The 14,555-nt window shown below is 51.0% G+C and overlaps 6 protein-coding genes across 6 annotated transcripts; 4 read left to right on the top strand and 2 right to left on the bottom strand.

The window, feature by feature from the left end:
- Positions 1-1,990: 1,990 nt before the first annotated feature.
- On the top strand, positions 1,991-3,015 carry PC9H_001310 (uncharacterized protein; the record flags this gene model as incomplete). The annotated part of the gene is made up of 2 exons (XM_036770960.1): positions 1,991-2,570; positions 2,627-3,015. The coding sequence occupies 2 exons, from the start codon at positions 1,991-1,993 to the stop codon at positions 3,013-3,015; spliced, it is 969 nt and encodes a 322-aa protein (XP_036636805.1).
- A 284-nt stretch (positions 3,016-3,299) lies between these two features.
- On the top strand, positions 3,300-4,443 carry PC9H_001309 (uncharacterized protein; the record flags this gene model as incomplete). The annotated part of the gene is made up of 2 exons (XM_036770959.1): positions 3,300-3,948; positions 4,052-4,443. The coding sequence occupies 2 exons, from the start codon at positions 3,300-3,302 to the stop codon at positions 4,441-4,443; spliced, it is 1,041 nt and encodes a 346-aa protein (XP_036636804.1).
- An 82-nt stretch (positions 4,444-4,525) lies between these two features.
- On the top strand, positions 4,526-5,221 carry PC9H_001308 (uncharacterized protein; the record flags this gene model as incomplete). Its single annotated transcript, XM_036770958.1, has 2 exons — positions 4,526-4,801; positions 4,859-5,221. The coding sequence occupies 2 exons, from the start codon at positions 4,526-4,528 to the stop codon at positions 5,219-5,221; spliced, it is 639 nt and encodes a 212-aa protein (XP_036636803.1).
- Positions 5,222-5,662: 441 nt separating this feature from the next.
- Positions 5,663-6,976, bottom strand: PC9H_001307 (uncharacterized protein; the record flags this gene model as incomplete). Its single annotated transcript, XM_036770957.1, has 6 exons — positions 5,663-5,737; positions 5,797-6,125; positions 6,174-6,205; positions 6,260-6,463; positions 6,531-6,714; positions 6,769-6,976. The coding sequence occupies 6 exons, from the start codon at positions 6,974-6,976 to the stop codon at positions 5,663-5,665; spliced, it is 1,032 nt and encodes a 343-aa protein (XP_036636802.1).
- An 821-nt stretch (positions 6,977-7,797) lies between these two features.
- TUB4 (gamma-tubulin) lies at positions 7,798-9,589 on the bottom strand (the record flags this gene model as incomplete). Its single annotated transcript, XM_036770956.1, has 9 exons — positions 7,798-7,827; positions 7,884-7,947; positions 8,002-8,117; positions 8,180-8,341; positions 8,395-8,541; positions 8,593-8,748; positions 8,799-9,089; positions 9,139-9,488; positions 9,541-9,589. 9 exons carry the CDS (start codon positions 9,587-9,589, stop codon positions 7,798-7,800), a joined length of 1,365 nt encoding a protein of 454 aa, XP_036636801.1.
- A 511-nt stretch (positions 9,590-10,100) lies between these two features.
- PC9H_001305 (uncharacterized protein) lies at positions 10,101-14,109 on the top strand (the record flags this gene model as incomplete). Its single annotated transcript, XM_036770955.1, has 3 exons — positions 10,101-11,051; positions 11,137-12,009; positions 12,061-14,109. 3 exons carry the CDS (start codon positions 10,101-10,103, stop codon positions 14,107-14,109), a joined length of 3,873 nt encoding a protein of 1,290 aa, XP_036636800.1.
- Positions 14,110-14,555: the final 446 nt, after the last annotated feature.

Genomic DNA, 14,555 nt, shown 5'->3' with positions numbered 1-14,555 from the left:
GGCAATTGGATTCTGATATTATATCTTACAGATATCAATCACATCTAAACTGTGGCTGGATAGGTTTTATACCTTCGACAGAACTTTCCCCGTGTCATTCCATGAACGCGTCAGCAACGTTCCATCGCGAGATAAACCCCCCACTCTTACCCAGAGAATTGCACTGAACTCATTTCCTTCTCCGTGGATGACAAAGTCGCTTCTCTGGCTTCTGCAGCCTATGATCAACCTTGCGGGATTCATCGTCGCAAAGTGCTTTGCAGTCTCGTATCCAATGCCTGTATTGGGCCCAATAACAACCCCAGCCCCCCCCCTCCCCCACATAGTATGGCTTCGCCACAATGGAAGTCAAATCGAGACTAAAAACAGCCAGTCTTCCCCGTCAAATCCTCCATCTCCACTGGTAGAACTCGCGTCCACTGCGCCTTGGTCATCGATATTCGCATCTCGAACGAGGCCATGAGGTTCCCAAGGGTCTCCCCAAAGACGTCCTGTATACGGATGTTTGTTTCATGAGAAGAAGGGGATCGATACCAAAGGACTTTATGAGGCTCAGTTCAATGCCTGCCGGGTTACGCGTGAAAACGGCCCTCGGCCTGCCTTCTCTGGTCATTTGGCGTGCAATAGAGCAATGATTAATGAATATTTCTCAGGTCAGCGGTCTGCAAATTCTGCGCTATCTTTGCTGATAAACCAGCCTCTCTTCGAGAATATGATCGTTACTCTTAGAAGAGACTTCTTCTGAGGCCGCGGTCGGTGAATCGACGACAAGCCAATGAGGCAACACGTGCAGTGGAATCCCTTTTCTGAATCTCAACACTCATCCTATACGCTAAGGCGCATATTTCCCCTCGAAATCGAGTATCTCATTCTCCGACAAGTTTCGGACTCGTATACACGTCGTAGTTGTGCACTAGTATGCAGCTCCTGGCGCGAGTCCTGCCTTCCCGAGCTTTTTCGCTCGCTCACCATCCACATGGATAACGATCAACATCTGCCACTAGTAGCCTGTAGTAGATTGTTGACACTCCCCCCCTTACACCTACGCCAACACGTCCGCAAAGTCTGGTGTTATTGGGACTTCACCGTAAGTCATGTTGACGGAGACGAAGAAGTTATGATCGATTCGATTCTTTCCGGACTCACACACCTTGATGAGCTCCTATGCTCCCCAATTCCATTCGAGACGCTGTCTTGGGTCCTCCCACAATCACCCGTCACGACCCTCTACCTCGGAGAGCCACCCGAGGCCATATCCTCCCCCCTCTACCTTCTGTCCGTGCTCAGAGAAGCCGCAAGCACTGTTCGCTCCTTGACATTGGAGGACATCATGCTTGATGATCCTCCCACTTCGATCAGGGGTGGACCCGTCCGTATGACTGTGTTGCAAGAACTTGCTATCGTATTATGGGGAAAGCTTCCGCTTGTTTCCGAGTTCGTACTAATGCCGAGCTTGAAAACATGATACTGTGTGGCAATTCGGTGCTGTATCCTCGCTGTGTGGATCTTCCTTTGCTCTGGGAGTGAGCTTCAATAGACATATGCCTGTAGCACTGCTTAGCGCGAGCGTTGTCGTTGACCGCGTTCTGCGGGTCTATGCTGTGTGCTCTACTTTTCTTCATTATATCCGGCTCAATATTCGCACTCTTCCCTTCTTCCCTTCCTGTCGATAGCACTCCCCACTACTACTGCCCTCTTGTAACGGAAAGTTGTTCGCAAGGAAATATATACCTTGAATGATCGCCGATACTCATATGGGGTAGACTAGGAGCCTCCTATTTCGTGGCGCTCTCGTGCACGATTTCCTTGCAAGTCAACTTTACGAGTTCACGAATTACTCAGAATGCAGAGGTTGCCTCTCGAAATCGAGCATCTCGTTCTCCGGGAACTGGAGAGAAGGCATCCTCACGCGCTTCGTAACTGTGCATCGGTATGCAAGTCTTGGCACGAGTTCTGCCTCCCCATCCTTTTTCATGAACTTACCATCAATATGGATGGCAAGCGACATCTACCAGCATGCAGCAGGCTGTTGGTCGAATCCCCCCGCATACGTCGACATGTCCGCAAAGTCACGTTTGAATCTCAAGACTTTCCGATCTATGTCACCAACGAGCACGAAGAACGGCGTATGATCGAATCGACTCTACTTGGACTTCCACGCCTGGACGAACTTCTCTGCACTTCGATTCCATTGGAGACACTCTCTTCTATCCTCCCACGACTCTCCATTACAACACTCTATCTTAAAGTGGATGTATACTCGCCGCTTACACTCCTACCGGTGATCCAAGCAATCGCTAGCACAGTCCGCTCCCTGACATTGGAGGAGCTTATTTTTGGTGATGAACTCACTGTGGATGAATTCGCCTCCGTAATCAAGGGCGGAGCCATCTGCATGACTGCACTGGAAGAACTTGCCCTTGTAATGTGTGCAAATCTTCCGCTTGTTGCCGGGTTCATCCAGATGCCAAACTTGAAAACACTATACTGTGCAGGCATGGACGGGGCACTCGGTGACAGTATACCATGTTCGCTGCAGACACTTGTCATAGCGGAAACAGAAGTTTCCGGTGAGTCCTAAATCCAACATCTGCACACGGAACGTAGCTAAGCCGAAAACAAACAGACGACTTCAAGCCACTTAGTGTCGAAAATCTTTGTATCCGCTGGTGGCATGGGCATGGGCACCACACCCTCTCAGAAGCTATCGAACATTCAATCGCCACATTTACCGTCCCGTCTAAAATCAGAGAAATAGAGATTCTACTTTCTCCTAGCACCAGGCACCGCAAAGACGCGTTCGACGAGCTGGACACACTTGAAACACATCTTCTTGACCTACGCCGGAGCGGCTCCTTTGAACGGCTTACAATTACGACTGAAGGCAACATTATGGAGTCTAGCTGGGTCCTCGATAAGATGCCAAACCTAGATAGCCTTGGCCTACTTGATGTACGGTTAGGTTCTTCAGTGCTGTATCCCCGTTGTATCGATCTTGCTTTGGGCTGGGAGTAAAATCTAGGTTGACCTCATTTCTGTACAACCTCTAAGCATGATATTTAGCCAATGCTCCGATCTTTCAAATTTCAAATCTCGAACTTTGTTACCAACGTTTGAAATGGTTGACATTCTTTCACGACCAACCTTGCCCCACCAGGGGCTAGTACATTTTGTGTAGTAGAATGTTACTTACTGTGCCAAAGGTTACCCCTTTGCAACCCCTTTGCATAAGCAAGCGCGGCTCAGAGGCAGGGTCTTCTATTCCGCACCCACAGCGGTTGGCTCCATCGACTCCCAAAATGTGTAAAGTTCCACCCGAGATCCAGCTTCTTATTCTCCAGGAATTGGATGGACAGAAGGACGTTCTTCGCGAATGTGCTCTGGTATGCAAACTCTGGCACGAGCTCTGCCTCCCCGCGCTTTTTCGTGAACTGGTCATCGACATAGAGGATCTACAGGCACACAGTGACTTCCTCGTCAACTCCCCCCATATACGCACTCATATTCGCAAACTCAAGTTTGAATTCTCTCCGTTTCCTGTTCATGTTCACCCTCGCGAAGACCATATGATTGTGTCGCTTCTTCTAGGGCTTCCACGCTTAGACGAGCTCTTGTGCACCTCGATTATATTCACCACACTGTCTACGGTGCTCCCACAACTGTCCATCACAAAACTTTACCTCCAGGAAGATATTTACGCTCCCCGTGCCTTCCTTCCAGTTCTTCGAGCAGTCGCTGGGACACTTCGCTCCCTGACACTGGAGGAATTCGTGTTTGTGGACGAAGACGATCTCGCGATCGAGATCAGCGTCGGCCCCATAATTATGACTGCCTTGGAAGAACTCGCTATCGTGCATTGTAATAACCTTCCCCTCACTTCAAACGTTATAAGGATGCCCAGCTTGAAAATCCTATACTATGGAGCTGGATGGGCGGCGATGGGTGATGGTCTCCCCTCATCGCTGAACACTCTTGTCGTGGCAGGAGCAACCATTCCAAGCGAGTACACAGATTGACCCACGAAGCGGAGTAACTGACTTCACCTACGTAGACAATTTCGAGCCACTCAATGTGGACAATCTTTGCGTCCTCTGGTGGGAAGGAGATAGACACCACCTCTTAGGCGCAGTCAAACAAGCAGCCAATGAGTTCGCCATCCCATCGCAGATCAGGCACATCGAGATCTTGCCTAGCGTCCTGTGCGGCGAGCGGGTGAAGTTGGACCAGCTAGAAGCGTATGCTCTTGACCTCCGCCGGAGTGGGCGCCTTGAGCAACTGACCATCACGGTCGGAAAGGACGACATATTGGGTTTTGGATCGGTCGTCGACAGGCTGCCAACCTTGAGTGATCTTGGTTTACTTGATATTCGAACCGGACGCCCCTCGGTTCTATACCCCGGCTGTGATGAGAATAACATACAACCGGAGTGGACATTATTCTGAATACCTAGCCGTGGCGTGGGCAGTGCCATTGGTTTGCGCTCTGCGGGCCCATGTTACATATTCCATATTTAGGCGACATTTCATGTACCTCTACTCCACTCTTCCTCTTATCCAACATCCTATCGCTCTTGCCATGCCGTCAATACCACAAACCACTGCTCTTGCGACGGAAGATACTTCGCAGGGAAATTCAACACTTACCGCCAAGGTGGCTATCTTCGTCGTTATCGGGGTTGTCCTAACTGTCGCCGTCGGCTTCATTTTGTGGTACAAGCTATCAAAACCCCTTCGTGAACGACACTTCATGATCAATCGTACACTCGCCAAGAACGGCTGCGATGAACTTCATAAATCCAACGTACGCCGACGCTAGCTCAATGTGCATTGGGTTTGTATCCTCAAGCCTTATTTTCAGATGAATAATAGTCACTCGCCCTCCCTCCTCGATGACACCACGCTCGAGATTACTTCAACTTTCTACAGCGGGTCGCAACAGGCGTTGAGTGGGAAAGGCGATGCACACGAATGGCACTCCAAGTCACTGGACAACCCGCCCTTTGCGGATATGCGCCTCGATCCTCAGCTCAATGTATCCTACCAAAAGCGAGAGCGTACGGTCAACATCTGCCATACACTTGAGACGAGCAGGTCTTGCCAGGCCTTGGTGGAGAAATGGTCGGCCCCGAGTAAACGCAGCCTGAAGAAAGGACCAATGCCCCGTGTTCCTTTGAGCGATAAGAGGGTTGTGACGGGGCCTCCAGGGTTAGGATGGTTTTGAAATCGCGTAAATTCATCTTGTATGGTACATCCAGACATTGCGAAATCGGAGATGTGGTGTCGCCCCTGAGGCCTGAGGAATAACTCAGGGGCTTTGCTAGTGTTTCGATTCTCGACAAAATTCCCCGACAGAGACATTGGATTCATCCTCTTGAAGCTTTGATGTTCCCGGTGTGTTAGCTACGAGTCAAGATCCTCTGCGTCGTATTGCAGATTGTTCTGAATATCTATCACCCCTTCTTTACTTCCGGAACGAAGTTCGGTTCAGGTTTGTAGACTCGGAGTATCATACTAGGAGAGCGAGATTCGATCAGGATCACAATAAAGACACAGGATAGATATCTCCTCGAATTCAAACGTGTATGATATAAAGAAGGGTATCATAGATAGTAAGTATAGTCCACGTCCATGGACAACCACCAGTATGGCTCTGAATCCCAGCCTACTTCTGCAGATACTGCTCAACCGTGGTCTGAACCCGCGGGTCCACCTTGGACAGAATTTTCACAGTATCGTTCTAAGTGAATATGTCGCGTCAGCTATTCGTCGCAAAGAGACAACGTTGATAAGTCTTACCCAAAGGATCTTGCGAAATTCCTTCCCTTGCTCTGAGATGACGAAGTCGCCTGGCTCCATGATGTGGGCCAGGCTCACATACGCGCCTTTCAGGGAATCTAGCCCTCCTTTAGACTCAGGCGGAGTAACTACTGAGCCCCATATCACTTGCCGCGCTCCCTCTTCCGCTGTCCTAGCAATCAGCTTCTCGAACAGCCACATAAAGACACTGCGCATTCCACGACGAATCTCAGAGTAGCAGAATCCAGGATTTATGGCATTCACGATAATTGTGGGACGAGATGATGGAAGGTGGTCCGTCAAAGCCAATGTGAGGAGAACGTTTAGCACTGTTTCAAAGTGAGCCTTAACATGCGTGAGAAGTGAGTTAGACTCACGTTTAGCTAACTTGTATTTCTCCAGATGATCACTGTCAAGGCAGTTGATCAGCTACATGCAGAGTTGGGCTAACGAGAGGCCTCACTAGGGTTGGCAAAATTCTTTGCTATTCAATGCTTCGAGCGCGGAGGGTACTTGATAGAGCCTGTCAGGGATTTTGCCGTCCTGATGGAGTTCACTGGCGACGATTACGATGCGTGGCTCGGACGCAGAAATTTCGGCTGCTTTGAACAATTTCGGGAGTAGGAGGATGATAAGGAGGGTCGGGGCTAGATGATTAACTTGAAGTCTGGCGTTCAAAGTATCATGGTGTCAAGCTTAACGGCGCGTGAGTGAAGCTGTATAAGACAACTTACGAGGTCTCCCATTCGTCTTGGGTCAGTTCGTACTTCATGGACACGACGCCGGCATTTGCGACCAGGATGTCGAGCCGCTCAACTTCTTTCTCGAACTTGTCCGCGAAAGCTTTGACGGAATCAAAATCACAAAGGTCGATCAGCCAAAGCTCGGCTCTGTCGAATCCTGTGCTCTGTTGGAGGTCTTGGCAAGGAAATCAGTCAACATTCAAGGAAGCGATCGAAATAAAGTACGGACTCGCCAAGGCCGTGGTCCCCTTTGCCTCGTTTCGACAACCCATGATCAACCTAGCGGGATTCATCGTCGCGAAATGCTTCGCAGTCTCGTATCCTATGCCCGTGTTCGCGCCAATCACAACGACCGTCTTCCCTGTCAAATCTCCCTTTTCCACAGGCGGGACCCTCGTCCACTGGCCCTTGATGAATGCCCATGCTGACACCTGCATCTGTAACGGGATTGAGAGGAATTACTTTGCTATGCTGCAAACACAGACGACTTAGAGCGAGCGCATCATATACCAAGCGCGAATCGACATTCATACAAAGTGCTGACATGGATCCCTGTGACACATATGTTGATCAGCCAATCAGACGCGAGAGTGCATCCGTGTTGCCTTGCATCCGTCCTCATTGTCGTTACAAGCATCATACCACGCTGAGACTACTTGCCGTGTGACGCGTACACCAAGCCGTGGCCAATTTCCCGTCCATCGAAGCATGAAGTGGTAGGTTTATATAGACCCTCGCGGTGATCGAAGCCTTCAGCGCTTGGCACCGATCGAAAGGTGCTACCACAGACTGGATGTCATAAACGCCGGCACTGAAGTCGTGCTTACGACGATTAGTCTGGGTGGAACATAAAGGAGTAAAATCAAGTTAGATGTTTGCAAGGAGGATACAACCAAAACTCACAACCAATCGGGAACCGAAGGGAAACGGTAGGTCATAACATCACACCCCTACTATCCGTGAAACAAGGAGTCGATTTTCGAGTCGCCCAACGGGCTGTGAACCGTAGTTGTGGGGGACGATATATGACTCATAGCACTGGACGTCGATGCACCAAAGCGTGACTTGTAGGATTGATGAATGGCGAAAGCGGAGTCCATGGTTCATAGACCACTAATACATACATACGAAGACAATACCAGAGCAACTCTCCTCTTCGTGTCTCGCTGAGCCGCGACGCAGTTAGCGTAGCGACCTATCATCTCTTCCTGGTCCAACCAGGCCAACGCCTACGATGAGGTTGCCGGACGGCATATCACTAGGTAGCTGGTTCACCCTCAGAACCACCCTAGAGGTTGCGGGTGGCTAAATATGGGAATCCGAAGATGCGCGGAGGAAACTTACATAGGAAATATAATCGGGGCTTTCACAGGCCTTGTATTCCTTCAGGAGTTCGTCACAAGTAGCCCTGATAGGCTGTCAGCACAAGATTTCTCGAGCGTGATACGGCGCTGGGTCGCACCTAGCATCATCGAACTCCTCCAATCCATTCTCAAACATCTTTTCCTTCTTATATTGTTCCATGAAGGCATTGCGCTTGCGCAATCTATCGAATTGATCGAGCATACGTTTGAATAACTAAAAATTGCGAGATGGGCGAGTGTCAGTAGGCGACTACGAAGCAGGTTGGAGATACGTACTGAGGCAATACTCGTGTGATTGGCGAGCATTAGGCCGCTCACCCTGTGGTTGGTTGTAACGTAAGGTGACCGTCGCGTAAGCGCGACCTGTATTGAGGCTGGTCCCCAAGGAATGAAATTCGCAAGCTGACGTTCTCGTATACGGAGGAGAGATTGGTGGACCTGGCGGTGCGGGGAGATCAATAACAAGTAGCAGGCGAAAGTGTACCGCCTACATCCGTAGGATCAACGTCTCCCTGTATGATATTTAGGATAGATATGTAGCACGCTGTTTTACTAGGCGTTGTGGATACCATCCTATTCTTCGGCTGTAGGAGGCGACGCATCACATCTAGCACGGTTGTCCTCCGAATGGCCTTCGCCTGAAATTCGGAGGTGAATAGATCTCCGCCTTCATGGGGATGCGCACGTACCTTATCGATTTGATCACTCGTGAATGGGGTGTAGGAGGTCATGAGGAAATGACACCGAGGTGTAGGGATAAGCGAGGCGATGATTCCGACGAGATCATTGTTCATGTATCCGGGATATCGTAGAGTCTGTGTGCTTGCGGCAATGACGGTAGATACCTATGACTCTTTGTCAGAGGGCAGCGAGGGACGGAGAAGGCTAAGCAAACAAGTTGATTGGTTTGATCGAAAGACGGTGTTTGTATATGGAGACGGTCGGCAGATATTCTGGCCAGAGCACCATTGTCGAGGACAACAACCGAGTCTGCATGGTTCACCAGTCGCTTAAGGGTAAGCATTGAATTGTAGGGTTGTACAACGACGTCTCCTTCCTGTGCATTGGGGAATACGCTATACGTCTGGATCAACTTCTTCGGGAACTTGTCGTTCAGGCGCTCTAGGAGAAACGATCCCAGGCCAGATCCCGTACCCCCTGCTATTGAGTGCATGAGCATGAAACCCTTCTTCATATAAGTCGGCGTTTCGAGAGTAGTCGATATAGGGACTCACCTCCAATGAATCGCTGCCTTCTGCTTCACGGTCAATCATCTCCATCACTTCTTCGTATATTCGCTCTCCCGCCGAGTACCCCTGCGCCCAGTTGTTCCCTGCACCACCCCCATCCTTGGATACAAAGATGTTCTCTGGATTATACAAGTTCGCGTACGGCGACGTCAAGATGTTGTTTATCACTCTGGGTTCCAGGTCGACGAGTATCGCACGCGGGATATAGTGTTCATCGTCGGCCTGGTAGAAGAAGACATCCTTCCTGTCACCTCCCTCTGTTGCCCACTCTTCAAGGATCCCTTCTTTGCTGATACCGTGTTCTGCGCAAAGGCGCTGCCAATATACGGCCCCCACTTCGCAAAGCTCAATGAGTGTTATTTCCTGCGGCTGGTATAGATCGCGCACTTTGGTTTCCACATTGCCCAAGCTGGACAGAGACAATTTCGCGAGGCATCTCTGGGATTGACGCAGTGGCAATTCAAGCGCGTCGCGACGCGCCTTGAAGTGGACTCGGAATCTGCCGCTGATTCAGGGGTATTCAACAGGGGATATTCCATGTTTTCTAGTAGTGAGTTTCAAAAGATATGTGAGTCCAAGAGATTGTGGTTGTTACTCATGTATATGACTGGCGAATGTAGCCCTCTAATTCGGGTGATGAACGTGTTTCGATGCACCATACTATTTGAGTATACCACGGGCCGAATACTGCACCATCACTCAGAAAAATATGAGGCTGGTTCAAAAGAGGGAAAATGCAGATACGGCTAGTAGAAAAGCCTATCATCAATCTAACCAAACCTTTGCTCATCGATAAAAAAGAATGTATACGCTCGCTGGCTGCAAACAATCAAGCCTTCCCTTTGTCAGCTGGAAGTAATCCCGTGACAAAGCGTCACAAGATTCCAACATTCCGTGACACCGTCACATTTTCTTGTTCAAGCCACTCGTGCTCATCGAGCTGGACGATGTTGCCCACCGTCTCGTCGTCGTCTATGGGAGCCTCGCGCCGCCCATCCAAGCAGCATTCCGCTGGAAACACACACAGGAGCCGACCCTCTGTCACTCGTTCACACTCTATATTTGGGACGCTCAAAAACATAGTTACCGCCCCATTCACCTGGCTGGCGACGAATAATGAAGACTTTGCTGAGGAGAAGGATGATCAAGGGAAGAGAAGGCGTGTAGCTGGCTCGGAGAAGACGAACACCATTGCTGTCGGCGATGAGTCAAGAACCGCCAGCGATTCCTTTGGCGAAACTGATGAAGGCATAACACGGGGGACGAAGAGGCTGAGGGTGTCCAGCCCCGCTGGTTATGACCGATACAAGGAGTCCCAGCGGGCGGGCTACAATGATCCGCCTCAATCCGCTTTCGCTTCCAACGCCTATGTCCCGCCCAATCGCTCGGCCTCGGTTACGTTGCCTGCGACAACGATACGGCCGACTGTCGACACCAGTGGGGGATCTCGGTACTCGTCTACTCGGGCATCCAGCCTCGCTCTCCAGCCGACAATGCTGGTAGACTCTCCTACATTCGGTCAGGCTCAGCCAATTCAACGAGATGTGTCTATGTCTGGCATTCCTTCGCCTCGCGAGCACTCGATGGACCGCAAGACTTTCGGCATTGCTAACGGGCCAACCCGTGCGGCACCTCCACTTGGCCGGGAATTGTCTTTACCGCCTACTTCTTCTCGCCCGTCGTTTGTCTTGCGGTCTTCATTGACTCCGCAGCCGTCTCAGTCGCAACTTTTGCCTCTCATTACTCCCTCTTGTATCAGACGGGACACTAGTGAGCCTCCGCCCATATCCTCTCTCAGACAGAATCCTGTTTTCGTGCGCGGTCCGCCTAAAAACGAGGGTGTACATCTTCCTTCAGATTCTGTCACCCTTGGGGTTTTGGTTGAGAACCATCGTAGTGTACGTCATCGCTTCCTCCTTTTGCCATTTTCAACATTTATGTTAATGTTCTCCCCTTCTCTCTCTCGTGCTCGGGCTTCTTTAGTCCCGATCTCCATCCCGATCCCATTCACTTTTGTTCCCTTCACATGGCCAAGATTTGCCTTCGCAATACGCTTCAAATCAGACTGCATCGCAAGCTCATTTGACTCCAGCACAGAAAGCTTTGCATGCGTTGGATGTCTACAAAACTCCTTTGATACCGACACGATTGAGGGCTGGTACGCCTACCCAAGGTCTTTTTGATGTCAACGGTTTGATCAGCGGCTCGACCTCGGGGTCAACTGGTCCTGACTTGTTCAGGCGGCGGAACCCTTTGATTCTCATGAACGACAGGGAGCGCGGAAGGAGCCGGAAGGGGGACAAGGAATCATCAAAGAGGGATAAGAAACACAAGCGGACGCGAGAGGTTAATGAGACGAAGCCATACGCAGGAGCCGGCGGAATGAAAAAGCTTCTCGCTCGGGCCCGTGCTGAAGATGCAGATAAGCTTCGTAGTGCATCCAACGAAATACCCAAGGGTGAAAGTAGGATGTCGACGGACAAAGCCAAGCAAAAGGTTGAAGTAGACGAAGAAGTTCAAACTGATGACAATAATGTACCTCCTTTACCATCAAGTGACTGGTACTCGATTGCTTCTCAACCCACGCAAGCAGGACCCAGTCTCGGTTCCTCTCTTCGCGTTGGGCGCAGCAAGATCTCAAGGAATCATATCGCCAGGCCTGCGGCTCCGATAGGCAAAAGACCTAACAAGTTTTCGGCAGTGTATGAGGACGAAGTTATGGATGGAGACGATGACGCGAAGGACGCTGCTGCCTTCGAATCTGACGACCGGCGGAAAGAACGAATTGAGCTCGAAGAAGCTGCGAAGAGGGTACCTGTCTTCAACCCTCCGCCTAGCTTCTCGTTTGCCAAAGAAGTGTGTATCCCGCTCTTTTCATCATTCCCGAGTCTCTAACGATAGATTCAGGGTCCCGCACCTGTTCAAGACAACGAGAATGCTGAGGAACCTCCCATCAGTTCTCTCCCGTTCAGTCTTTCCAAACCTACTAGTGATGCAAGTGCTAGTCTGCCCACGGCCCCTCCTGTGTCCGTATTCAATGCTCAAAGCGAGACGCCACCTACTCCAGCGCCCTCCGCTTTCTCGTTCGCACCTGCTCCCAAGGCTACTACTACAGCACCTGCTACCACGACACATGCGGTGGACCCGCAAGGCTTCTCGTTCAAATCCCCAGAAGCAGCAGACGAAGCGAAGCCAGACCAGAGCAAATCAGGCATTCCGAACTTTTTCGCGACTTCAGCCATTCTGTCAAAGCCTGCAACTCCTCCGGCCCCCACGAGCTTCTCCTTTGGATCGCCTTCGGGTGAACCATCTACTTCAAAGCTCGCACCTGCACCTGCAACGCCAACGCCCTCGTTCTCGCTTGCGCCAGGATTCTCTTTCAGCAAGCCCGAAGGCAGTCAAGCATCCTTTTCTTTCGGCAAACCTGAGAGTAGTCAAGCAGCGATCCCTTCGACGCCTGCTCCAGCGTCGAACCCTGCTTCGAATCCTTTCTTTGCTCTAGCTGCTCCAGCTCCTTCGGAAAGCAAAGAAACGGCGAGCGGCGGTACGAACTCTGCACCCACACCAGCGCCAGCACCGGCACCAGCACCAGCACCAGCACCAGCGGCTAGTAGTTTGTTCGGCTCGACGTCAGCATCTTCATCGTCAAAACCGTTCTCGTTCAGCAAACCCACGGAAAGCAATGAGACCCCCAAAGCTCCGGCATTCTCGTTTGGTCCAGCTCCATCGCACGCAGACAAGAAAGACAGTGCCCCTACCCCATCACTGTTCGGCAGAAGTACACCCTTCACCACGTCAAACACGACTACCGAAACCAGTGCAGCCACAAAGCCCCCCTTGACCTTCCCAGCGCCAGCGGAGGCCCCCAAGTCGCTGTTTGGTAACACAACCCCCAGCAGTACCAGCCTTTTCAGCTTTGGTCCGTCCGCCGAAAGTAAAAATGCTCCGCCAACTGTATCGACGGCGCCCCTGGCGTTCTCCTTTTCGTCTGCGCCTAGTACCCCGGTAGCGGAAGAGAAAAAGCCTGCTTTCAGCTTCAATGCCACACCCTCCGTAGCGCCTGTCAGCGGGTTTTCCTTCAACTCTAGTGGTAGCGCGGCCAGTGATGTGTCGAGCAAACCGTTTGCCTTCTCATCAATTGCCCGCCCTTCAACGCCACCCAAGCCCACGAATGACGAACAGGAGATGCGAATGGAGGAAAGCCCCACCAGGGAATCCATGCAGCCTAGTAGAGATCTTCCTAAACCCACTCTAAATTTCTCCTTTGCTAGTGGCAACACCTCAGGCAGCACTCTGTTTGGTGGAAATTCGACAGCAAGCTCCCCATTCTCGTTCGGCCCCCCCTCGACCTCAAATCCCTTTGGTGCAAAGCCAGATAATTTAGTGAAACCTGCCGAAGCAGCTAAAAGCCCGTTCAGCTTCGGGGCGTCGAACAACGTTAATCCTCCCGCTGCACCATTCTCCTTTGGTCCATCTACCAGCAATGACGGCTCTCGTCCCAATACTGCAGGGCCTTTCTCGTTCAATAACACCTCTGCGCCACCGTCCGCCACAGGACCCGCTCCGTTTTCTTTCGGCGCACCACCAAGCAGTACTCCGGCGGCCAACCCGTTCTCCGCTAATGGGTCAGCACCCAGCAGTCCGTCTGTGTTTAGCCAGACCCCGGCGTTTTCGTTTGGTGCCAACCCCGGGTCGACAAACACTTCTGCTGCTACTTCACCTGCCCAACCCTTCTCGTTTGGAGGGAGCCAACCTGCCTCTCCTGCAGCTCCCGCTTCCTCATTGCCTATCGCGTCCGGCTTCGGCAGTGCACAAACCTCTACGCCGTTCGGGGTCAGTGCTCCCGGCGGGGGTGGACAACCATTGTTCACCATGGGTGCCCCGCCTGCCAATAACACCCCATCGGGAGCTCGACAAATTAAGAAACTCCCTACCAGAAGGGGAGGAAAACGTTAAAGATTCCACAACTCTATTTTTGTCGCTCTATGGTGTATTCGTTGTTTGTTTTCTCAATCTTCTCATTGGCGCATGCCATGCATGATAATCTCAAGGATTATCCAAAGCTGGATCATCGGGGTTGGTCACCCGTGTTCCACTTCTCGTCTCATTGCAGTTACGCCACTGCAAATCTCCGGTAGCGTTTACCCTGCCTTCTCATAGCCGCGCCTCGACTCTTTCATTATATACAACTCCTCCACATATATTTTTTACCTTACAAGTGCATACTGCGTTTCAGGACTGTATCAATCTGTCGTCACTTCTCTCGCTTTGCAGTATTCTAGGGCTCAAGGCTCATCCAGCATTTTTTCATACAACAGGCAGCTCCGTACATTAGGCTCAAGGCCATTTTACACATCATCTGTGCAACAATGAATAGTAGGTAGTTAATTGCATACTTGCAT

The sequence above is a fragment of the Pleurotus ostreatus genome (assembly GCF_014466165.1).
Source record: "Pleurotus ostreatus strain PC9 chromosome Unknown scaffold_1, whole genome shotgun sequence".
NCBI lineage: Eukaryota > Fungi > Basidiomycota > Agaricomycetes > Agaricales > Pleurotaceae > Pleurotus > Pleurotus ostreatus.
Note: the sequence above shows the minus strand (reverse complement) of the source record. Positions and strands in the feature narration are given on the sequence as shown.